At 43.8% G+C, this 26,035-nt stretch overlaps 1 protein-coding gene across 3 annotated transcripts in view; it reads right to left on the reverse strand.

Moving 5' to 3' along the window:
• PDE3A (phosphodiesterase 3A) overlaps positions 1-26,035 on the reverse strand; it is a 268,654-nt gene that overhangs the window by 85,089 nt on the left and 157,530 nt on the right. For all 3 annotated transcript variants that reach the window (XM_054167687.1, XM_054167686.1, XM_054167684.1), the window contains exon 2: positions 6,495-6,545. In XM_054167687.1, the coding sequence (XP_054023662.1) occupies positions 6,495-6,545 (51 nt within the window). The remainder of the gene's footprint in view (positions 1-6,494; positions 6,546-26,035) is intronic.

Consider the following 26,035-nt stretch of genomic DNA (forward strand, 5'->3'; position numbering starts at 1 on the left):
AGAGGAAAGGCACTGTCTCTGGAAGAGGGCTGTCATTACCAAGCTTCTAATCCACTCCTGCCCCACTGCCAATCATATTGGGATCAAGAATTTGACAAAGTGATTCAGAGCATAGTTGACACCGTTTAAAAGGTTTCTCTCCACCCTACAAGTGATGGATATGGGAGGTTGCAGGAGGTTTGCCTTCATCATCTGTGTCACAACTCCCAGTATGACAGATCCTGTCTTTTGTCTTCCCAGCTTCTAGCCTCTTACAGCACTACATCAACATGTACTGCAATTCCTTTATCACACTTCAGGCTCATGTGAATCCCTATGGACATTTTATTGCTATCTGGCATCATGGAAGGATGTGCAGTGCTGAGATTCCCCATCCTAGCTCTTGTCTGGCCAAAGCCATGCAAGATTGCAAATAACTTCTGCTCTGATGCTTCTGAAATTAACTGATCTCTTTTGTACTTTGAAAACATTGGGGTTTTGGTCTGGATGCAGATGCTGACAATCCTGACTACTTGCAGAACCTCTTTGGGCATCTCCTAAACCAGTGTAGTGGTACATTAGCAAGCAAGAGGAGTCCTTCTCAGGTGCAAAATTCATTACCACACTGCTCCCTTCCCTTACATCCATTAAAGAAGCAGGGTAGAAAGCCTGAGGGACAAACACAAATGGTCCCACGGTCACAGCTAGTGTCCATAGCTCGGCTCTTCATTTCTGAGAGAAGCAAGCCCAAATCTGAGAAAAATTCTTTCTCTGAGATAGCTTTCTGCATTACATCATTCAATTGCTGAATTAGAAAGCAAAGAAGTAAATTCCAGTCTCAGAGTTCTGTGCTTTTGCTGCTGTGCAAAAGCAACTCTGCTCCCACAGCTCCATATTCCAACCAATCCACAATCCTCCCATGAGGCCTCTTCCTCATAACATCCCAAACTCCACAAATTTCTGCTCTGCTGCTAAAGCTTTGAAAACTTGTCTGCTGAGTGAAAGGATAATGGAAGGTTTTATTAACGATGAATAACTGTGGAAAGCCACAGAAACCTTACTTTTTTCCCCCTCATTTTTCTCCCCCTTTCTAAACTGTTTTCAGGTATAATAAGAGGGATTGGGTTACATACAAGGATCACTGTTGTGATGTGGCCCAGCAGGAACTCTGCTTCAGGCACATGCAGAGCCCCATAAGCCTTTCTAATGTGACGGCTGGGGGAGAGATAAGCTATGACTGGAAAGCTGTGACACCTGGGAGGATGGATTTGAAAAAGCTGGAGATACAAAGGGAGCTGGGGGCTTCTGCTGAGCTCCTGCAGTCATTTGCACTGCTGTTCCTGCAGCCCATCTGACTGCTGGCACACACTTCTAACTAAATGGAACAATACAAGGTAGTGCATTACCTCTACCTTGGATGCATCGCCTTTCCAGGGTTGTGTTTATTATTCTACTGTCCCTGAAACCTGGCAGATTATTTCCATTCTTTCTTTTAGTGTCTTTACATACCAAGTAAGATATTGAAAAATATTTCAAAGACTCTTGGGAGTGCCAGGAGCAAGAAGTAGGAAATGTAGTAATCTTACTCCCATTCATCACATCTCCTTATGCTGCTGATGCTTGCTCCGAACAGCATCCCACAATTTTTACACTGCATCTTGGCTTCATCATTTACATCTGCTTTACTCTTGTCCTTGTTATCATACTTGAAATGATGCATCAACCAAGATGATGCTGAAAAAACTGGAGTTCTGTCAATGCATTACATCCATTTGTCACCAGTGATTTCACACACATACATACATGAAAGATGCATAAAATACAACAAAGACATGCACCGAGGAACCCATCAGCAGTAGACTACCTCTAAGATAAAAACACTCCTAAAACCTTTAGAAGTGTCTCTCTTTTGAGACAGGGAGATATGTCCATTAAATAAGTCTGCTTAAGTGGGGTGTCACGACACCCTCCATGCTCATAAGCAAATCAGCCAACTCTGCTTTGCCAGCATTTTGCACTATTTAGCATGGAAATGACAAGTAACGATCAGTTGGTTCTTACAGTATGCAGAGGACCCCAACCAGCACCATTAAATCACCATAAATCTCCTTGCAATGGCAGGTGAGGAGGTGAGGGAAGACAGAGAAATAACAGATTCACCAGAGCACAATACCTGGTCAGTAGCGGGAATCGATTCCCACCTACGCTTCAGCAAGCACAGAGATTTCCGGCTCATGATTTTGATTCTGCTCTAGAGGCTTTTCCACACTTGAGAAAAAGGCTTCTCCCAAGCCACTGCCAACACCCTTACTTCTCACTCCTGTGCTTCATTGCTGCAGATGGCAGAGCTCCCTGATGCACACAAGTTTTTGTGAGCTGTAAGACTGTGACCAGTTCCACCCAGGCTTCTCCTGTTTTCCTCAAGCATCCGTCTCCTCACAGTTCCAGGACAAAGGGAATGGGGCGAGGCAGAGCCAAGCCTGGCTTTCACTAGCGAATTATCTCGCAAAAGCCTCAAGTAGGTAGACAACACCAGACGCACTCAATCTGAAAATAGCTGTTGCTTAGGAACTGAAGGGGTAAAACGCAGCACCTCAGAGATATAATTGAGAGCTTTTATATTTAAAGAGAATTAAACACGCCGGACCTCTGTGTTTCTCTCCTGGTTATCATCCTGTAATAACGCCGGAGGAACGATTGCTCGATTCCACTGACTCCTGGGGCTACGCCTACACCTTCAGCAAGCCAAACAAGTCTTGGTGACAGAGCAACAAATAACTCCCACACACTCGAGATCCCTCAGCGAAACGTGTGCACGACACATGCTGTGGGTCCCACCTGAAACGTCTTACGAGTCTCAAACATTGGGTTTTAGTAGAATAATTAAAACACAGTTTGCAGGTGGTTTTTTTTTCCTGCAGGGGGATAACGTGCCAAGGATGAATTCTGCTAGTCACATTTTCTTCTAGCATCTGCTGACGTTAGGAATGAGTATTTTCCCCTCACATGAGTGAGATCATAGAATCAGCAAGGTTGGAAGAGACCTCAAGGATCATCAAGTCCAACCTGTCACCACAGACCTCATGACTACTAAACCATGGCACCAAGTGCCACATCCAGTCCCCTCTTGAACACCTCCAGGAATGGTGACTCCACCACCTCCCTGGGCAGCACATTCCAACAGCTAACAGCTCTCTCTGTGAAGAACTTTCCCCCACCTCCAGCCTAAACTTCCCCTGGCGCAGCTTGAGACTGTGTCCTCTTGTTCTGGTGCTGGTTGCCTGGGAGAAGAGACCAACCCCCTCCTGGCTACAACCACCCTTCAGGTAGTTGTAGACAGCAATAAGGTCTTCCTTGAGCCTCCTCTTCTCCAGGCTAAACAATCCCAGCTCCCTCAGCCTCTCCTCACAGGGCTTGTACTCCAGACCTCTCCCCAGCCTCGTTGCCCTTCTCTGGACATGTTCAAGGGTCTCCATGTCCTTCTTAAATTGAGGGGCCCAGAAGTGGACACAGTACTCAAGGTGTGGCTTAACCAGTGCTGAGTACAGGGGCACAATGACTTCCCTGCTCCTGCTGGCCACACTACTATACTCACAGAATCACAGATATTGTGGTTCTACAGCCTGCATGTGTATATTTGAGAGAGAGGCGTTTCTCTCTTCCTTGAACATTCAGGAATTTCTTTAACTCAGAACAAAATTTCAAAGTTTTGTGCCTAAACCCCAAGCTGTATTCATTCCTAAAATTAATCATGGAATGTAAATGAAATTCACTCTCCATTTTCTGCATGACTTGAAATCCAAGGAGTTCTCTGCATGAAGCATTTACAGCAGGAAGTTATCTTCAGAGACTAAAAAAAAAAGGCAAGAAAAAAAAAGGCAGTAGGTAGCCAAGAACTCATTGCTCTTTGTAAGGCAACCTATAATTGACTGTAATTACAGCAGCCTTGATAGTGTAATTATTCTAAAAGAAAACTAATCTTGTAATATACATACATACATACACATGTGCATGAATGTAATCTATCAAAACCTTGGGTGTGGTGGAAGCCAGGAGCAAGTAAAATATTGTAAAGAGAGTTGTTTTTTTTACTCTTTTCACCTGTCCCATTTACATTCTATTGAACTGCAGATGCTTTTCAGGAGGCAAACAGAAATTCCCATAAGCCTCAGGGAATTTCATTTGAAATCCATCACTGCCTGTAACTGCATCACCTTGCATTGAACTTCCACATGCAGAAAAAGGAAGCATTTTCCAGGTGGCCTATTAAGAAGTATGACATGCTTCTTCTCATGTTTAAATGCATACCATAGAAAGCCTACTAGTTCTTAAAAAAAATAAAATATAAAAATTCAGAGCATTAGAGTTCTGTTTAATGAGTCTTGGTAGAATAATTTTATGATCTTACAAGTGGATTTTAGTGTTACAGTAAACCAGTGGTCTCACTTCTTTTTCTCACAAGAGACACTGCTAATATTCACACAAGCAGGTGCCTTCCTAAGATCTGTTTTCCCATTTTATTCACTTTACTCCACAAGAATTAACAGATCATGGAAGCCTAATAAATTTGGTCCCAATAACATAAGCCTAAATTCCTTTCTTCCCTCTCACTGCTTGGTACAAGCAGCTCAGGCAACCACTCTCTTCCCAAATCCCCTTTCTCTGCTGAACGAAAGCCCTGCAGACATAGGGCAACAACTAGGGCAATCATGTGGCATAATCTGCAGGTAAATGCCAGTCTGTGGTCTGGCAAAGTTAATGTTGGGGGGGGGGGGCAGGGGAGGGAATTTCAACCCACCACACAGTCCCTCTTTAAACACCTGATGCATTCAATTTGAAGTTCTGCACACCCAACATATCACTTCTCTTAATTTTTAAGAAGAACTTAGTTTAAAAGAGGAATGCAAACTGACAACAATGCAACTGAATCACAACTGGATAAAGCAGGTCTTTGATATTCCTTGCAAAAATCAGAACATCCTGAAATTTCTCTTAAACTTTCCAGGTCAGCTAGATTTAGAACTATTCCTACCAAAGGCGGTTTTTCAAAGCCATGTAAAAGAGCCTGAAGCCACAATGGAATAACTGAGGCTTACATTCTTCCCCTTCCTTGATTCTTGTGACTTGGTACACTAAGATACCACACCATAATCACAGAGTTTGGGTCATTTTCTTTTCCCAGCCTATTCTGCAACAGTAACAGCAAAAAAGGAGTATTCCAGTGATTTTTGTAAGGAGCATTATGAAGACCAGGCCAGGAAATGCCCTACTGAAATTAAGATTGCAAACACATAGCTCCACAGCAGCAGAACTTGCTAATTGTAGCCTTAGACACAGATACTCACAATTACAAAAAAAATGCTTCACCTGAAGGAAAAGCAGTTCCAAAACAGTGGACAATTAATAATGTATTTATATAATTTCAATACCACATAGGAATGACTGCTTAACCCAAGCAGGAAAATTCCTGATCAATATTAGTTGCAATGTCTTCCTTGCAGCAACTGCCATTCTACAGAACATTTTAAAATGTAGTAGTATGTTGCCATGAACTCTACTAGCACAGCGTCCTTCCAATGCTACATCAAGAGCAAAACAGTAGCTAGAGGCAGCCTTCCTGTACCTCCCTGCACAGTTCTAACACCATTAAGCTCTTTATTACTGAGCAAGGTGAGAGAATCATCCAGGTTTTATATGTTTGTCCATTTCAAAACCAGACAAAACCCCACCAGAAGACATACATGTATTATGCAAAATCATATTCCACTGATATCCTGACTGAGAGAGCTGAGTAACAAATGCTTTCTCAATACATCTAATCCAGCTTTCTGCTACTGAAAGAAACTTTCTGTTCAATGACTCAGCTCTGTCTGGATCAACTGAATACAAAATACAGAATTAACCAGGTTGGAAAAGACCTTCAAGATCATCAAATCCAACCTATCACCCAACACCATCCAATCAACTAAGCCATAGCACCAAGCACCCCATCCAGTTTCTTCTCAAACACTTCCAGGGATGGTGAATCCATCACCTCCCTGGGCAGCACATTCCAATGGCAAATCACTTTCTGTGAAGAATTTCTTCCTAACATCCAGCCTAAACCTCCCCTGGTGCAGCTTGAGACTGTGTCCTCTCGCTCCTCTTCTCCAGGCTACACAACCCCAGCTCCCTCAGCCTCTCCTCACAGGGCTGTGCTCCAAACCCCTTCCCAGCTTTGTTGCCCTTCTCTGGACATGTTCCAGCAACTCAACATCTTTCTTAAACTGAGGGGCCCAGAACTGGACACAGGACTCCAGGTGCAGCCTAACCAGTGCAGAGTACAGGGGCAGAATGACCTCCCTGTTTGGATTGCAGCTCAAAAACTATATTAATGAAAGTTGTCAGGGTTTTATGCTTTTTCCATTGATTCAGTCCTGCAAATACTAAATAAAAAAATGAACAATTTTGCCAATCTCAGATGGAAAACATACTTGAATGCCTCAAAACCAAACACAAAATGCTGAGCGACTGACCTGGGAGCCTCTGGGTCCTCGTTTGTGATCCCATTCGGAATGCCCCATGAGCTGAAAAACAAACAAAAGCACAGGTAAGTGAGCAATTGCACTTACTAGCTTTAATTGAAACATTCAAGCTTTTGTTTTATTTGAAAAAAGAAAAAAACCAAGCAACCAAACAACAAAAAACCCCACAAACCAACCCACAGCAAAACAGGTTTGCTTCTACAATTTATTTCACACAGCTCTTAGCTTCACAACGAAACACTTGGGGGTGTCAATGTAACTTTGTACCTTTACATTCAGAGCCAAAACACATCTAGCATCACAACACTGCCCTTGACATATACTCATCTTTAGCCATGTGTTTAATACCTATCTGGCAAAAGGAGAGCTGATAGATCAATGAGGAGATTACCAAAACCACAGGACACTTGATTAAATAGCAACACATGTTTAATGCCAGGCATGAAAGTTAGCAACAGCTTCAAGGCTATCTCACCTTTGCATTATTCTCAATGTAAAACAAAAAAGTAAAGGTACATCCTCAAAAAGAAAACAGGTTGGGGTCATTACATTGCAGAAAGCAAATAGAGTTTAGAGAGGATGAGTTCTTGGGGAAATTAAGGTCTGTGGTTGTATAAAGCTCCCCAGGCTAAAGAGCAGGCAAGAATTAATTACAGGCAAAATTCTCCTCTCACACCTCTCTGCAACCCATGGGAGACTGTATTGTATGACAATTGGTCAGACATTGGACAGTACAGATAGACTCCCATCTTTTTTTCTATGCTACTTCATAACTTACACAGGGAGGTTCTCTCTTTCTTTCAGCAACATACAGTTCCCATGCAGCAGTTCTATGTACATTGCCATGGTGAGGGACAAAAAAAAGACAAGACAATGCCCAGAAGGCCTTATTACTGCTTTATGTATCCAATGATTGTGTGCAAGTATGACCTGCTCAAAATAAAGCTATCCTCAAACTTGTCTAAAAAACCCTGGAAAGCAGCATAGAATGCCCAGGCATGACTCCGGTGGAGCCTGAGCTGTGCAGCCACTGCCAATCCTGCATCTGAGTGCTCGCCCAGCATGGTTCCAGTCTGGGAGATGACTTCTTTCTACAGCTACTCAGGGATCTCTTTTGGATAAGGTTTTTTCTCACTCATTCCAGCATAGCTTAATGCAAATATAACAACACATGACTGGAAGATAGGAGGGTTAATGTAACACATGAACTTTTTCTTGTTCTTCCCCCCCCCCCAACATTCTTTCCCAAAGGAAATGCCTTCTCCCAGGTCAGAGGAAGGCAACAAGATTTACAACCTATGCTTATTGCAGAACAGACTTTCAAAATGCTCTTCCCAAGATGAGAGGTTGAAACTACTTATGAAAAATGAGGAGAGTCACGTGCATCTCATACGAAATCTTAATCTTCTCCATCAACTGTCCCCACTTACCCCTTCCTTCTCCAAGGGCCTCTTCATTTCTTTATTACTATTACCTTCCCCCATAACTGGAGATAAACCACACATGCAGATAGGCATCAAAGATCAGAGAGTTCATAGTGCTGTTTCACCTGATAGAACCTCATGACAGACATCCTTGGTTTACTGTGATTATTTCCTTTTTCCACATACCCTTGGTGGAATTACCAGCTGTGTCAGGTTTCCCTGTTTGCTTCTCCATACTGTTGGGTTTGTTCATTACTGTATGAAACTGACCTTGGTGCTTATGAAAATGCCTCTCAGTAAACAAGCAGCACATAAAAGCTACCATGAGATACACCTACCAAACGTTACATGCGTCACAGAACCTCTGCCAAAATTCTCATACCTGTGCTTCCTCCCTTGCTCCTGCCACTCTGGGCCAAGAAATCCTTTTTAGGTTTGAAGTTCTCTGCCTCAAGCCTTGTGGAGAAGTGGGGCTTGCTTTCTTAAATTATTTGTCTAAAGAAAACTTAATTAAGCATGAGTCTGACCACTTGCAATACTCAGTGTCATAAGAGGTGTCTTTACTACAACAATGTACAACTATATACTACGATCACTAATCAGCATGAACAAAAAAATATGGCTGTAATTTCACAGTTAAGAAAAAAGGACTAATGTTACAGCCCCAGCCATGATTACTGTGGTTCTCCAGGTGCTAAAGACATTTGGCAGTGCATACCATACCCTCAAAAACAAGGGCAGCATGAGATCCCACTGCCAGATTTCTCATGCTCCTACCCTCACTGAACCTATAGTTTACTGAAAAGCCAAGGGTCTGCTTTACCATTACCACCAAATATGAACAACATGTTGAAGAGTCAAGCTTGGAGTTCTAATTCCAATTAGAGGAGGTACACTGAACGTAGAGATTCACCCCATCTAGTGAGTCCCAGGAAACTAGACTGATGTGTGGCAGAGCTGGTTACATGCGACCACCATCAATACTCAAGTCCTCCTAAACGTTCATGCTTCTTCAGGCATGATTTGCTTACTTTGCTCTCTGTTCCCAGTTACTGCCTGGTCTTTCACTCTCCATACAGAGATATTCAGCCCCTGGACTGCTCTTCTGCAGCCTCACATCCATTCTCTCCCCTATTCTCCTGCTCCTTCTCCTCCACAGCTTGCAGATGCCCTCCTTTTAGGCCCAGGTCCTCCATCTTTAGCCCTACTCATCTTCCATGAGGGGACAACCCCATGGTGCTCTGCAGACTGCATACTGCAGAAGCAGCCAATGTTACAGCATCTGGCAAAATCCCTTATGGAAGAGAGGCCAAAGTCACTGACGTATGCAGTCATAAACACATTGTAACTAGCAGAATGACCCCTTGTTTAGTCTGGCACCATTTTACCAGGAAATTGCTAAGTCCTCATAGCAAATCACACAACCTCTGCTTCATTTCATTTCTCTGCAAATGTGCCTTTGTGGAATCAGCTGGGTTTATGTTTTTGCTGATAGAGCCATTGCCCCTAGTGTAAAAGAATTTCAACAGCATTGCTCTCTCTTTGCATGTCACTTACTACAGCCATCGTGCTCTACTGAGTTAACCTTGTGTTTACCACCTGACAAAATGGTAAGCACAAGGAAGCAAAAGAAGAGTTCTAGAATGGTAAGAGACCTTGTCAATTCTACAGGGTTTTCAAGCATGGTAATAGAACTCATAACCCTTTGAAGCCAATCTTTTCCTCCAATTTTATAACCTACCAAATCTTACTTGAGTTTAAAATGTATTTCTTCCATATAATCTCAAAAACAGTTTTCATCTCATACTGGAATGCTCTTGGCATATCTGCAATGGTCCATAGTGAAAAAAGGAATGAAGGAGGGGAAAAAACTAAATAACTAGTATATCACACTTACAAAAGGACCCAAAGCTTCACGACAGAAGATGAAGAAACAAACAGGTAGAGCAGGTGTAACAAATTCTGTGCCAGGCCAACATCCTGGATGTTGGATGACTGCCTCAGGATGACACACTTTAGCTCGAGAAGCCACACTGTGACAGGTTACTCCAAGGAAAGATTTTCTCTGAATGGAGGCAGAGTAATTGCTGGAGTACAACACACAGAAAAGGAGGAAAGCAAGCATGCCTGACCCATCAGGATACTTGGAAATCATAACTTCCACAAATCAAAAGATGAAGGAAAGAGTTTGTCCTGTTCAGCAATAAAACCCAAACCAAACCACCAACAAACCGAACACAGACCCAGAGAAATCAACCACAAACACTCAGAAACACGAAGGGGGTGCAGAAACCCACTTGAGTTTGACACAGCCTTCTGAAATCAGGAAAAAACACACATCACTTATTTGGTGCATGCATAAAAACAGAGATACAGACACAAAACTGCACTTGGAAGTATAAGGATTTATGTTTAACAGATAGGCGAGTTCCAGAGACCACCACCTCCTCTAAAAATTGGTATAAATTGTTTTGGTCCACAGTGATGGTGAACAGCCTCATACCATCCACAACTACTTTATCATTCTTACTAACCATGCTGTCAAGGCTGAGCATACCAGCAGCAGAAAAGGAGGGATAAACCCAAAATCAAACTGCCACATAGCTTGTAAGTGTACAGTCTCTCTCAAAAGGAAAGCATCAGCCACATTTTATCTGAAACTGTCTTGTAAACCCAGATCTGACAGTTTTAACACTTAAACATGAAGAAAGCTTTTAATAGGAACAAGTCTTGCACAGAACATGGGTTTCACTAAAGCCAACCAGCTTGCTCTGCCCTGCAAATTGACTAGCAGGTCTCAAGGGCAAAGAGCTTCCCTCAGCTGACTGTGAGGACTGTGAATGGAGGAGAAAGTGGGAAATAACAAAAATCACAGTCAGAGAGAAAGAGGAAAGTGAGATGGGGCTAGCTTGCTCTGAACATGCAGGGTGGTAGCATGTCCTCTAAAGTTGAGGCTTTGGCTGTAAACACTACTGTGTCTCTAGTCCTTGTGGTTGTAAAGCTAGATTTTAAATGTAAACCAGATGTTCACTAATGCAATTACACCTGCAAAGGAGGTGTAAGGGACCATTAGATATCTGAGATACACATGCCAAAGAAGAACACAGACATTTAAAAATCAGCATCTTCAGTTCTCACCTCTCTAAATGCAGTTTTTCTATTATTAAGACCCAACATATGGTTATATAATAATCTAAGCTTTCATTAAAATTCATCATCATAATTCTAGGCCTCATCAGTATTACAGAACTGCAACCTACCCATACTATAAAAGATCTAAACAAATAGAAAGACAGAATAAAGAATGTCAATCCAAACCTTTTTTGCTGTTTCTAGATCTTGTTTTTCCCTTACATTGCCTTTTCTAGCGTTGGGGGGGGGGGGTTGGCATCTTTGAACCTGCAATGCTACTAACCATGTCATAGCTGAAAATCCCTCCAACCAATATGAGACTCAATTCACATAATAGAAAAGACATCATAGAATCAGCAAGGTTGGAAAAGACCTCAGAGATCATCAAGTCCAACCTATCACCCAACACCTCATCACTAACTAAACCATGGCTTCAATGCCACATCCAATCCTTTTTTTGAACAAATTGAGGGATGATGGTTCCACCACCTCCCCAGGCAGCACATTCCAATGGCCAATCACTCCTTCTGTGAAGAACTTTCCCCTCACCTCAAGCCTAAACCTTCTCTGGTGCAGCTTGAGACTGTGTCCACTTGTTCTGCTGCTGGTTGCCTGGGAGAAGAGACCAACCCCCACCTGGCTACAACCTCCCTTCTCCAGGCTACACAACCCTCTGCCTCTCCTCATAGGGCTGTGCTCCAAATCCCTCACCAGCTTTGTTGCCCTTCTCTGGACATGTTCCAGCAACTCAACATCTTCCTTAAAGTGAGGGGCTCAGAACTGGACACAGGACTCAAGGTGCAGTAAATGGGATTCAAACAGACTGAAGAGCATGTGCCTCAATACACTGGCTTCTTCCCTTGAACTTCAAAGATTTTAGACCACTGGTGGACACTAGTTTTCCATCACAATAAGCATAAGAGAACCCTGTTCTCCTCCAGTGAATAAATGAAAGGTGAGCACAAAGCAAAGCATGGGAATGTGAGAGAAACTGCTCCTCTGTCCTGTCTGTGATTAGGAGCCAAACACTGAGCATCCAGTATTCTCTGAACTGGATGTGATGAATGAAGAGGACACCCTGAGCTCTCCTAAAGAGCTGAGAACGTGTGAAAAATGCCTTTTTTGGGCCACTCCTGCAAGGATTTAGAGCATTTAGTAGCAGCAAAAATAAATTACCAATGAGATTTTGATAAGTTCTGGATGGCTGATAGCCAGCAGTTTTAAGTGTTGCTTATACTGGGGGATTGGGGTCCAGTAGAGATAGATAGGAGCATCCAATCTGGCTGGCACCTAGTTTCAACCCTTGCCAAAATAGCAGAGTCTGCATTTAAACACGAGCATAACATCTTCCCTCTTTGGAAGGGATTTTGTTGAACAGGGAATGCTGAGGATGTGGAACAGTGTCTCACTGTTGAGTTCCCTGACACTGCCTTCTTACAGCCTGCACTGAATGGGGCACAGTATGATAGATATTCTCTGACTGAATGGGTATTAGCTATGCTTCAGTTAGGATCATATTTCCACCGGTAAAAAGAAACTTTGTTACCAGCATGTAGGCACAAAATGTTCTGGATACGTTTCTTTTTTGGTTACAAAAAAGCACAAATTATTTCCTTGATTACATATTAGAAGAAACATTTATTTTTACAAATATGCAGGAGTCAGGTCATACAGAAACTAACAGGGCTGGGGTTTTTTTGAATGTGCTGTTTTGAGTAGGATTCCTTCTGTTTGACAGACTGTTCCTTGCACTTTCATTGTAATCAAGGTAAATGAAGTGATTTACTCACTTAGTGCAGCTTTGGTACAGACACCATCAGCAGGGCAAGCTAACTGGGCTGTAGCTGGTGAGAGGCAGCACTGCCAGACTGCAGGAACATAACGTGGGAGTAACAGCACGGCTTCCCTGACCACCTTTTCCAACCAACGGCACAGCTGCAGCTTGCCCTGTGGGTATCCAAAGCATCGCAGAGATGCTTTCCTTGCCGTGTGGTTAGCATGATCACACACAGGCACGTGCAGGCTACGGCACCACGAGCGCAAAGTGCTCCAATATCTGGAAAAACAATCCTTTTTCCACAGCTGCTTGCCAGCGCTCAGGGTCAGCTCAAAGCATGAGATGTCAGAACTGCACTGTTCAGACAGATCTGTGAGCTGCACGCTCGGCCCCATCGTGGCCTCTGGCTGCGCGATTAGTGGGGAGGAAAACTCTCCACCCAAGTGCTCCTGATGTGTTGGAGCCCTGCAAATCACCAGGGTCAGCCCCTGTTCTGAGACTGGTTATAGAAAAAACCCCCAACAAAACAAAAAAGCTGCACCACAATTAACTAAATGAGTAAATTGTGTGTGTGTGCAAGAGCCTTTCTGCTGTTTCCCAATCAAATAAGTTGTTTCAAAGGTTTGTGGGCTTCTGGACAACAGCTGGAAGCAGAGATAAGATTTTTAAACTGAGACATAGACTGCAAGGCTTTAAAACTTGGCATTGCTTTGAACTGGAGGCAAAGGCAGTGAGGGAGAATGATGGGTCTGGAAAGGAGCTGCAGTGAATGGCTTCCCTGCAGGATGAGCCCTGTGTGAGGACCGAGTTAAGCCCTCTGAAGCTGAAAGCCCTGGGGGGAGCTGCCTCCTTGACCCCTACAGCTCCCTCGAAGCCTGGCTGGCAGGTCAGACAGCCAACCACAGCACTGCCTAAGGCTACACAAAACGGGCAACAAACATATGTATCAGGCACATAACTCTGTGGAGACAGTAAACATGATACTGAGCTACTGTGGCAGAAGAGAACAGGGAAAAGAGGGCACTCAGCAAGGTAAGGCTGAGCAGAGGTGAATGGACACAGCAGCACAAGAGGACAACCCTAAAAGCATCAGCAAGGACTGCCCCTCCAGCACAGCTGAGAAACCATCCCAAGCACTTAACCAGAGACTCAGCTCCAAAGAAATAAAAAGAATGAGATCATAACTGGTGCTGGGCGAGACAGCAAAAGAGAGACTACATTTCTGAGGACTATTCTCATGGCAGCACATGACCTTTTAGAATGTTTCCAGACAAAAAAAACTGTATCTGACTTCTTCAGGGATCCTGGCTGCCTTGCATGGGAGCAGGAAGCATGAAGACACATGATACAGCACACTGACAGTGGTGGGTTTGTGGGCAACTGCCATGCCCTTTGCTCCATGCCTCTTCTTGAAATGCATAGGTTTAGCTATAAATAGTGAAGGCACTGTGAAATATATTAAAAAAAATGTAGGTGGGAAAAAGAAAAGGCAGGGAATTATCCACCCCCACACCCTGTGTCTGGATTTATACACATTTTTGTCACAATTATTTAAACAGATAACAACAGCAAACCAAATCCATACAAGTTCCTACTATTTTCAGTACTACTATCAAATTTGTCAGGTCCCCATTAATCTTTCACACATCAAACAAGAGTTTAAACAGTGAGTTTGGGAGGCAGAACTGTAGTAAAACACAGAAAAGGACTGATTTGATTTTGATTGTTTTTATTTAGAGAAAAGCAGCTTTTGTTCTCCAGTGATCCCCAAGGATGGATGCTGAACAAAGAGCTACTTGCAGATGTGAAACAGCTTTCTTTTAGCAAGGGTTTCTAAGTTAATAGTCTTATCTTAATCTGGATATTTACAAGATTTACAGGATAAGTTACTAAAACAATTAAACTGACCATAAATAGATTCATTAAGCCTTTAAAATGATCTGATGGATTAACAATAGGCATGTTCACCCAGAGGACAAGTATTCAACATGAAAAAGTGCTTACCAAATAATCCCTATACTCACTTTCCCATTCTGAGTGTAATCATGAAAACCAAAGCCCTTGGGAAAAATATCCAGATGGGGGAGATAAAACATGTGGACACAGATGCTCTGATATCCTCTCCCACTTTAGCCATAGCCATAACTTGCAGACAGTAACCTACAGAAGAAGCTTCCTTAGTATGTGGATGCCAGGGCAACACAGCAATGTCAAGACTCAATGCAACAGCAAGCTGACAAAAGGACAAAAATAGATTGCTAAATAGAAAAAAAATAAATGAAAATTGCTCTTTAAAGTAGACATATCAAGTTCCTGGATTTCAAAGCTACACAGTTAAGCTGACTCTGGTGTAATTAAGTTCCTAGAAAAAGCCAGAAAGCTCATTTACTTTTTTTCCCATTGGGAATCACTAACTATGGAATAAGAACTCCAGTCACAATACCAAGCCTGGCAAAGGCTTGATACACTGGCTAGCTGCTGCTGCAGCAAAGTCAGCTTAGTCTGAAAGCACATGCAAGTATCCAAAGCCTAAAGACTTGTACAAAATAATCTGCTCTGTGATGTATGTTATCAATATTGCTCTCTCTTCAGTGCAGCTACTCTCACTTTCATACAATCATGGAATTGTTAGGGTTGGAAGGGACCACAAGGATCATCTAGTTCCAACCTCCTTGCCATGAGCAGGGACCCCTCACACTACATCAGGTTGCTCAGAGCCACATCCAGCCTGGCTTTAAAAACCTCCAGGCATGAGGCTTCCATGGGCAACCTGTGCCAGTGTCTCACCACCCTCACAGTGAAAAACTTCTTCCTAATATCCAATCTGAATCTACAGATTTCTAGCTTTGTTCCATTCCCCCTAGTCCTGTCATTACCTGACACCCTAAGAAGTCCCTCCCCAGCTTTCTTGTAGGCCCCCTTAAGATACTGGAAAGCTCCTCCTTAGAGCCTTCTCTTTTCCAGACTGAACAGCCCCAACTCCCTCAGTCTGCCTTCAGAGGAGAGGTGCTCCAGCACTCTGATCATCCTCGTGGCCCTTCTCTGGACACACTCCAGCACTTTCCATCTTTTCAGAGATTTTAGTTTCATGTGTACAGTATTTGCACTTTTTACTGTTACTGAACACAAGCCTCAAAGATGATAGGCCCTCTGTTCAGCTGGTTGTCAGTGCACAAGGGCATTTGTACTTCCAAAGAAGTTAGTTCCTTGAAGATACAGGGGATGTCTTTTCAGACAGCCATTTAAAACCCAACTGAAAGAGCAGGCAAACTTTTAAGGTTTTCTTTTTTTTCCAGTCAAGCTCTGACTTTAGTTGAATCACCCACAAAGCTCACGCAAAATATGAAAGGTCATAGGAGAGGCAACTTAATTCAATTAGTTCAATTAATCTAACAGTTGACCACCCTCTGGTAGGACACATAAGAATAGGAATTTTTACAATTCAGTTCCCAGAGGCCAAGTGTCTACTTCACAGGAAAAGAAAAGAAAAGAAAAGTCCAACTCCTTGTCAAATTGACATCCTCACTTACAATCTTAGCAGAAAAAACAAACACCTTGGGACTGAGTAAGCATGGGAGTTTCACCAGACATTTAACCTTCAGCAATGGCTCATCTGCAAGGGAATCCAGCCACAGCTGTGGGAGTAGGGACAGTAGAGTCCAGCCCCCGCCTGTCTACAACCTCCCTTCAGGTAGTTGTAGAGAGCAAGAAGGTCACCCCTGAGCCTCCTCTTCTCCAGGCTAAGCAACCCCAGCTCCCTCAGTCTCTCCTCATTGGGCTTGTGTTCCAAACCCCTCACCAACTTTGTTGCCCTTCTCTGGACACGTTCCAGCAAGTCAACATCCTTCCTAAACTGAGGAGCCCAGAACTGGACACAGGACTCAAGGTGTGGCCTAATCAGTGCAGTGTACAGGGGCAGAATGACCTCCCTGCTCCTGCTGGCCACACTGTTCCTGATACAGGACAGGATGCCTTTGGCCTTCTTGGCCACCTGGCACACTGCTGGCTCGTGTTTAGCCTACTGTTAACCAGTACTCTCATGTCCCTCTCTGCCTGGCCGCTCTCCAGCCACTCTGACCCCATCCTGTAGCTCTGCATGGGGTTGTTGTGGCCAATGTGCAGAACCCGGCACTTGGAGGTGTTAAAACTCATGCCGCTGGACTCTGCCCATCTGTCCAGCCTGTCAAGGTCCCTCTGTAGAGCTCTCCTACCCTCTACCAGCATCAGAACAAGAGGACACAGTCTCAGGCTGCACCAGGGGAGGTTTAGGCTGGATGTTAGGAGGGAGTTTTACACAGAGAGTGGCTGTCCATTGGAATGTGCTGCCCAGGGAGGTGGTGGAGTCGCCATCATTGGAGATGTTTAGAAGGAGACTTGATGGGGTGCTTGGTGCTATGGATTAGATGGTGTTGGATGATGGGTTGGATGCAATGATCTTGAAGGTCTCTTCCAACCTGGCTTATTCTATTCTATTCAGGATGAACCTTCATCGTTGACATCAACTCAACATCCCTCACCAGCACAAAGAGCCCCTTACAAAAAGGCAGGGGATAGGGGGTGCGAAAGTGAATGCCTGAACACCAACTGCTTGGGCAAGGAAGCCAAACAAAAGTTGCAGTGCCATTGCTCACCAAAACTGGAGATTTCATAAACAACCAAATCCAGTGGTTTGAAGAAATCAGATTTCTTCTGCTACTACATTCACTTACTGAACAAAAGCCCCAGCAAACCAGCCTTGATGTTTTTAATACAGCAACTTAATGTCTACCTGGTGTGAAATTCAAAACAGTGGTTACAGGAATCAGGTCCTGATGAGGCTAAAATACACTAAGACTGAAACATAACTTCTTACAGTTTAAACAGCTCATTTTCCTGAAACACATTCTTTTCAGTGGTACCATATTGAGGGAGAGCTGAGATTCAGTAATGAAAATTTGGAGACACTATTTGGCCTCCCTCAAGCTAGTACATAGAGCAGACTGACTCACAGTGTCCTCCCACCATGAGAGCAGCACTGTGTTTGGTCAGGTGAAGCCTCAGCTTCCAGGATTGGCCTGGAAAGAAAAGAGCATTGCTCTGCCAAAGATCATTCCAGCCTGACACCCACACAAACAAGCTGCTTCTTTCATTAACACCCCATTTTCCCAGTTTTGAGGTTTCACAATACAGAATAGCACTGAAATTTCAACAGCTACATCCCAGCTAGCAAATGTCCTAAAATTACACTGTAGAGTCTGGTAGCTTACTAAAACACCTCAATGTCAAAACTCAAAGTACATTCAGTTTAAACACACCCTTGGGGGGATTTTATACTAACTGCTTTCTATTTCAGACTATTCTCTTCAAGCTCAACCAGCAATGCTTCAGCATTCATCCAGGAAAACTCCTCTCTCTGCCACCCAATCTCAATCAAGCTGCCAAATTAATTATCATTCTGCATTTGTCTATTGCTAAGAGGAGGAGAAAAAGAGTGAATAGATGAACGTAGCAGTGACCCGAGCAAAAATGAATCCTCTGAAACAGAATTAATTAGATCAGTTCAGTGATCTTCCAGCATGACACATTTCACCCACCCCTTTCCCAAGCAGCCAAATTCCCATATCTCCTCCAACTGTCCTCAGCAGGGTGCTCACATGGGGCTCAGATGTCTATCCAGCAGCAAATTAGGGATCTTTTCTACATATCCCTGTAATAGTATGGCTTAAAATAAAGAAAGAAACAACTATCATGGAAAATTCACACCAGCATTTGCATGTAAATCGTGGCCACAGAATACACGTTTCACAGAATCACAGAAAACATCTGGTTGGAAGAGACCTCAAAGATCATCCAGTCCAACCCTTGACCCAGCACTGAAGGGTTGACACTAAACCATGTCCCTAAGTGCCAGGTCCACACACAGCTTAAACACATCCAGGGACAGTGACTCCACCACTGCCCTGGGCGGACCACTCCAATGTTTGATAACCCTCTCTGTGAAGAAGTATTTCCTGGCATCCAGCTTGAATCTCCCCTGTTTCAATTGGACAGCAGTAGGATTTGATTACCTACCTCAAATTTCTGGGACCATGGGCACCAAATATTGTTTTGTAGAGCCAGAGAAGCACCAAGCACAACTCAAGAGCACTGGCAGAATTTGGCTTCCCCTCAGATCCCCCAGGGAGGCTTCACAGTATCACACAGTATCACAGTATAACTTAAGGTTGGAAGAGACCCCAAGGATCATCAAGTCCAACCTGTCACCACAGACCTCATGACTAAACCGTGGCACCAAGTGCCACGTCCAGTCTCCTCTGAACACCTCCAGGGACGGTGACTCCACCACCTCCCTGGGCAGCACATTCCAATGGCTAACAACTCTCTCCGTGAAGAACTTTCTCCTCACCTTGAGTCTAAACCTCCCCTGGCACAGCTTGAGACTGTGTCCCCTTGTTCTGGTGCTGGTTGCCTGGGAGAAGAGACCAACCCCTTCCTGGCTACAACCACCTTTCAGGTAGTTGTCGAGGGCAATGAGGTCACCCCTGAGCCTCCTCTTCTCCAGGCTAAACAATCCCAACTCCCTCAGCCTCTCCTCACAGGGCTGTGCTCAAGGCCTCTCCCCAGCCTTGTTGCCCTTCTCTGGACACATTCAAGCATCTCGATGTCCTTCCTAAACTGAGGGGCCCAGAACTGGACACAGGACTCAAGGTGTGGCCTAACCAATGCAGAGTACAGGGGCACAATGACCTCCCTGCTCCTGCTGGCCACACTATTCCTAATGCAGGCCAGGATGCCATTGGCCTTCTTGGCCACCTGGGCACACTGCTGGCTCATGTTTAAGTGGCTGTCGATCAGCACTCCCAGGTCCCCCTCTGTTTGGGAGCTCTCCAGCCACTCTGACCCCAACAGAGCTGGTAAGACTAACACCTAGGGAAATTACATTACTGGTCATAGCAGTGGTGACCTTACTGATCAAAAGGGACTAGTTCAAGAAAGTTACACACACATTTTAGCCTTCCCTGTCGTACAGTTTTAAGTGACCATCCATCTGAAACACATGCAAAAATATGTTTGGGCCACAAATTTCCCTACTGCTGGAAACAGCATCATTTTCATAGCAGTCATGCTGTCTGACACTGTGTGAAATTCTGTACACCTTGCTATGGCATGCCCATGCAGAGAGAACCTCAAAAGCTATAGGTGTAGGACCAAAATAGAAACATTGACCTCTCCCGTCTCAGTGCACTCCACTTTCCATCACTTCTCTTTATGCAGAACACATTCAGAGCCAGAGCAGAAAAGGGAAAGGATATTCAAACAGGGCAAGAAACACAGGGCAGCAGGCCCAATTGTGGGACAAAAAGACACCAAAGCAGAATCACTCTTTACTAGGGAGTTCAATATTAAGTCAATCCCACCTTGCTCTCTCCCTATATGATTTTTAATGCAGTCAGCGCTTCCCTAGACAAGAAGGCACTTTATGAAAGGACATCAGTACTGCAAGGTACTGAAATCTGGATGCCTGCACAGGATCCCTGTCAAATTAGGTAAAGCTTCAGACGAAGACAACTTGACAATGCCCTCTTCACCAATGGTGCATAGGAGCAGAACAAACAGGCAGGACTCTCAGTAATGTCTAGGTAGGTGCCTATGAAGGCAACAAGTTTGTCATTCACACCCATCTGCTGGTGTGAATCTCACACACACACAGAGACAGTGTCACGTGTGCTTCTCCCCATCTGGATTGCAGAAAAGCTGGATATAAAGAGGCAAAAGCCAGGAAGATGAATACAAGGCTTGTACTGTACAGGAGGGAATTGGCAGTCAACTTCATCCTCTCCACTGAAATTACTCCTGTTAGAGATTTCTAGAAGTCAAAGTCAAACCAGATTTTTTATGATGGCTGCAAGTTTTTTCCATGATTTGAAAATCCTCTCTTTCAAATCAGTATGGCTCTTCAAAAGCTTTGCTTCTGAAATCTTGTTTTTAAAGTAATACACCCACACATGTTGTCTTAAAGAGACATCATAAAGCACATGCCACTTCAATGTTGCTTGCCATCATTTAATTCCATGTGGTTATCCAAGCCACATTTCCACAGTACTGCTAACAGCAAAAGCAGAGCCTGCAAAAGGTGCAGTCTCTATTGTAGTGTAAAGGATGCACAGAATTTATGCTACTCAGGGGTCTAAGGATGTATCAGATGGCATTTTAGAGTAAGAAGAAAGGCAGAGCAGGGCAGAGAGTGGAGGAGCTCATTCTGGAGGGGCTGACCTAGCAGAGGTGGGCTTGAGAGATGTGTGGCTGCCCAGTTCGCTGTGTTTCAGCACCTCAGTTTTGCTTCAGTTAAACTGAGCCACAGCTGAAATACTCTTTTGTGGAAGAATCTTCCATTGACAATATGTTGTCTTGACTAATCTGCCTTTCAGAAATAGGCTGCAACAAAAATAACTAGCATTTCTGTGGTTAAAAAGATGAAGTTGCATGCCGAAAAGAGTCACCTACTCCAAACAGGAAGTTTCAGAATTCTCTGTTATATGAGCCACTGCTTCTCCCTTCATCATTGGTCCTTTTTTCCCCAAAATTTTATACCTTGTGTATTTGAATTCTACAAGCAGCTGAAATATACTTCTAAACCAAAACTGATGAGAAGCAGGACTCCCTCTTCTTGGGACAAGCTGTTCAGCATTCCCTAAGAAATAAGAGCATGCCCTTCCATTAATCTCATTATGGTATCTTCAGGTCTTGCCTGGAAAAGTAATTTAAGCTCTTTTTTCCTATGTCCCAAATATATTTATTTTTTATCTTCTAATGTTCAAAAATGCTGTTTTCATTCAGTAGAAGTGCAATTTTAATAGACACTAGTAGACACCACCTTACCTTAACCAGGGGAGCCCAGATGGAAAGGTATTTAAATTTCTGGCTAGCAAAACCAAAAAAGGGGAAAAAAAAGAAAACATGGGGGGGAAGAAAAAAGGGGGAGAAAAAAGACAAAGGGGGGAGAAAAAAGACAAAAGGGGGAGAAAAAAGACAAAAGGGGGGCAAAAGACAAAAGGGGGGCAGAAGACAAAAGGGGGCGAAAGAAAAAAGGGGGGTAAAAGAAAAAAGGGGGGTAAAAGAAAAAAGGGGGGTAAAAGAAAAAAGGGGGGTAAAAGAAAAAAGGGGGGTAAAAGAAAAAAGGGGGGGGGGGGGAAGAAAAAAAGCACTATTAATTGCTAAACCTCTGGGTGGATCTGGCCCTGTGACAATAAAAAGAGATCTACAGATCTGTCTTGTTTACAGATACAGTCCTGATCTCCTAATGCTAACAAAAACACATTCATTAATTCAGCATGGCCTGGATGTCGTTATCCTTTGTTTTTCCTCTTATACCTGGGAATCAGCCTGGGAGACATGGTTAAACACAATTAGACTGAGTCTCTCCCTGCTATTATATATCAGATATAAATCAGAGAAATCTCAGTAACAAACCCTTCTAAAACACTTATTTTGAGGGCACCATACAAACTTCTTAGCTTGGACAAGACCTTTGTAAGAAAAAGGATTTGATTTAGCTGTATTTCATAGATGGAGAACTGAGGCATTGGCCCAGCTCAGTACAGCAAAACTGGGAATAGAATCTAAATACCTTCAGTTCATGGGATCAAACTATTCATGTGCAACTTCTTTTTTGGGGAGTTGAGGGCATACACCAGGGAGCAGAATTATTCTCGTTCTCTGCTGCAAGCAGATCTTATCGCTCTTCCTGAAAATTAACTGTTCAGCCCTCCAAGTATCAGAAAAAGGACAGGCTTCAAATATCACCAACCTTCCTTTCTTACAAAAGCACTTAAGCAAAACAGGAAAGATAGGAAACCTCAAAGGAGCAAAAATAGTCAAAGATTTCCCCCTTTATCTGTAGCCAAAGACCCAGGCAGCCCAAAATTCTCTTTACTCAGTCAGAAGGACTTTAGCTACAGAAAATGACTTAACAAGATGAAAAAACAGCTGTGCCCAGGACCAGAACTGAACCTTTCCTTGAGCTTTACATTGTGTCCACTTAAACCCTGCACGTGGATACAGAGATGAACAGCAAGAGGAAGGCATGATGAGCCAAAGTGCCATGAGGAAAAAGAAGTGTTCTCATGAAGCTTTCCAACTTATTTATCCAGATCAAGGGACTGAGGTGTGTGAGGCATCTCTGGCATGGAAGTGTTCACCACAAGAGCTCCATGAATTGAAGTGTATTTTCTCTCTTCCACTTTCCATTTTCCCATGAAATTCTTTGTTTTAGAAAGAGAAATCAGAGATAATAGCAGCTTACCTACTTTGTTAAGACTCTTATTTCGCAAATAAGTTGCCAGGAAATAAGCAGTTGCATACTGAACATCAGGTGACTGTACCCACGTGCCTTTGGCCCACTCAATGGGGCCCTTTATCAGGACAAAGCCCCCTTGAAGGGGAACCAGGGCCACCAGCAACCTCAGTACAGGCAAGAGTGACAGAGGCTGACAAACATGTTTTATGAGCTTGAAAGAACTGCAGAAGAGGGGAAAAAACCCACCCCCAAAACTTCCCTTCTCATACCTAAATATAGAACATAAATGAAAATCTATATATCCTAAATGTTTTTCCTAACCTAATATTTCTCTTCCTGCACATCCGCCTTGCTCCCCTCAACACACACTGTGGTCCTGGAAGCTGCATTTTCAGTTGTTTTTAGGGAAAGACAGCTCATGTTAAAACACCCATGCTGGAAATGAGTAAGTCAGAAAGTTCAAGGTGGACTGAGGAGCTGCCTACATGCAGCCAGTTTGATGAGAGGAAATTCATTTCTAACTGAGGAGCCACACAAAAGCAAGTCATTCATGGTGCAGAGAAAATGCCCTTCTCAGTGGCAGTTTGGAGTGCAACATTGAGGAACAGAGGGATGCAGAAGGGAACAGAGACTTCCAGGCAACACTTCACTAAAATCTTGTAATTATACAATTGTTAGGGTTGGAAAGGAGCTCAAGGATCATCTAGTTCCAACCCCCCTGCCATGATCTGTCATGAAGAGACACTTCACACTACATCAGGTTGCTCAGAGCCACATCCAGCCTGGCCTTAAAAACCTCCAGGCATGAGGCTTCTACCACCTCCATGGGCAGCCTGTTCCAGTCTCACCACCCTCACGGTGAAAAACTTCTTCCTAACATCCAATCTGAATCTACATATTTCTAGGGTTTTTTTCCATTCCCCCTAGTCCTATCACTACATAGCACCCTAAAAAGTCCCTACCCAGCTTTCCCGTAGGCCCCCTTCAGATACTGGAAGGCCACAATAAGGTCTCCTCGGAGCCTTCTCTTCTCCAAACTGAACAGTCCCAACTCCCTCAGTCTGTCCTCATAGCAGAGCAGCTCCAGCCGTCTGTTCGTCCTCGTGGCCCTTCTCTGGACACGTGCCAGATCCCTCTTGTAACAGGGGCTCCAGAACTGGATGCAGTACTCTAGGTAGGGTCTCACCAGAGTGGAGTAGAAGGGGAGAATCACCTTCCTCATTCTGGTGACCCTGTGACTATAAAAGTGTGGTTCAGCCTCTGTATGCATAAAGCTACCAATACCTTCCATAATGTTAAATACACGTGTAAGACACTGAATCTTGTCCCTGTTGTTGTGAATCAATAAAGATAAAATCACCTTTGCTCCTTACCCAGACAGCTACCCAGGGAGGGGATGGTGAAAAGACCCTCTGGAATGCCCCAACAAAGGGGCAAAATTGCTCACCAGACTGCAGCTGCCCCAGAAGGCTGGGGGATGGTGGAAAGATGCAACAGACAACATGTAATGAGCAGACACTACTGGCACTGACTCTCTGGAATGGGCACAAACAAAATAATCTCTACCCATCAGCTATCCCAGAAAGGGAGGATGGTGAAAAGGATACAATGGATTCACCACCTGGCACGATAAGCCCCTGATGTGTATTGTGTGTATGCACAGGTAAAAGGCAAAGAAGGAAGAGGAGCCCCACCCCTCCTCCACCAGACTTCTGTTAGCACACAAGGAATAGACAGAAGATTCCCTGGGGACAATACCTGGACACATATGTGGGAAAAAAAAAAGTGATTGAAAAAATGTATAAAAGACCTGAGCAATGACTACTCAGGAGAGAAAAAGACTGACACAGACAGAAAAAGACTGAGAGAAAAAACATCATCATGAACATCCAGCCTGGAAGCAGTCCACAAACCCCCTTTCCACCACCACCAGCAAAGCCATGCCCTGAGTTTTGCCTGCTACTCTTGGAGAAGATAAAAGACATCTTACTGAAGACATCACATGTTGGAAGCTGCTCAGGGAAGGACTTGGACTTTGGGATCTCTCCCTTCCCTCCTCCAGGGCGGACAGCACAAGCCAAGAAGGATGCAGCAGCATCCTTCCTCAGACTCAAATCTTCTTGGGGCTGGGGGGGAAGGGTGGTAATATAATTCCTTTCCTGATCTCTCTCTCTCTCTCCTTCAGTTCCATTCACTTTATTCTGTTAATAAATAGCCTCACTCTTGATACTTGGCCTCGTTTGTGCCTTCAATTTCGCAACACGGGACTGCTCAAAGAAGAACCAAGTCTCTCTCACCCTCCAGACAGAGACAATACACAAGCAAGAAATAAGAGGATGGAAATACAGGTAGTGCCCAGGCACAGAATTAATGACAGGCTGAAAAGATTTAGAACCTCTTCAAATGACAGTGCTAACCACTCTCACTGTAACTTACAGAAGACAGAGACATTGATTTTCTACAGTTGTACAGATGACAGATGAAGTGACAGTATTTCTCACTGCGTTTCAAGTTTTCTTAGGAACTTCAGTTCCCAGAATCTGCAGTGCAGGAAAAGGAAAAAGAGAGCAAGAAAGTATGTTTCTTTTAAGAGAGAAAGGAGTGTTCTAAATGTCAGGACTCTGAAGGCTTGTGTGTATGAATATGAAGAATGGAAACTGAGGATTTAGGACTGATCTGTGATCTGCAGAAAGCAGAGGGCTTTGGTGGAAAAGTTGCTGAAGGGCAAGCCTCAGCTTTGCCTAGCATCCAAAGCCAGCACAGTAGATATGATACAACATAATAAACAAGCTGCATCCCTCTGCTCTGAGAGGAAGATGGGCAGGAAAGAACAAAATGCCAGAATTTAAGCAAGTGATTGCTAAAAATAACTTTATCTCTCTTTCCTTATCTCAAGGGCCAAATTATCTCCGTTGCTACTTGA

This window comes from Dryobates pubescens, chromosome 15 (genome assembly GCF_014839835.1).
Source record: "Dryobates pubescens isolate bDryPub1 chromosome 15, bDryPub1.pri, whole genome shotgun sequence".
Taxonomy (NCBI): Eukaryota; Metazoa; Chordata; class Aves; order Piciformes; family Picidae; genus Dryobates; species Dryobates pubescens.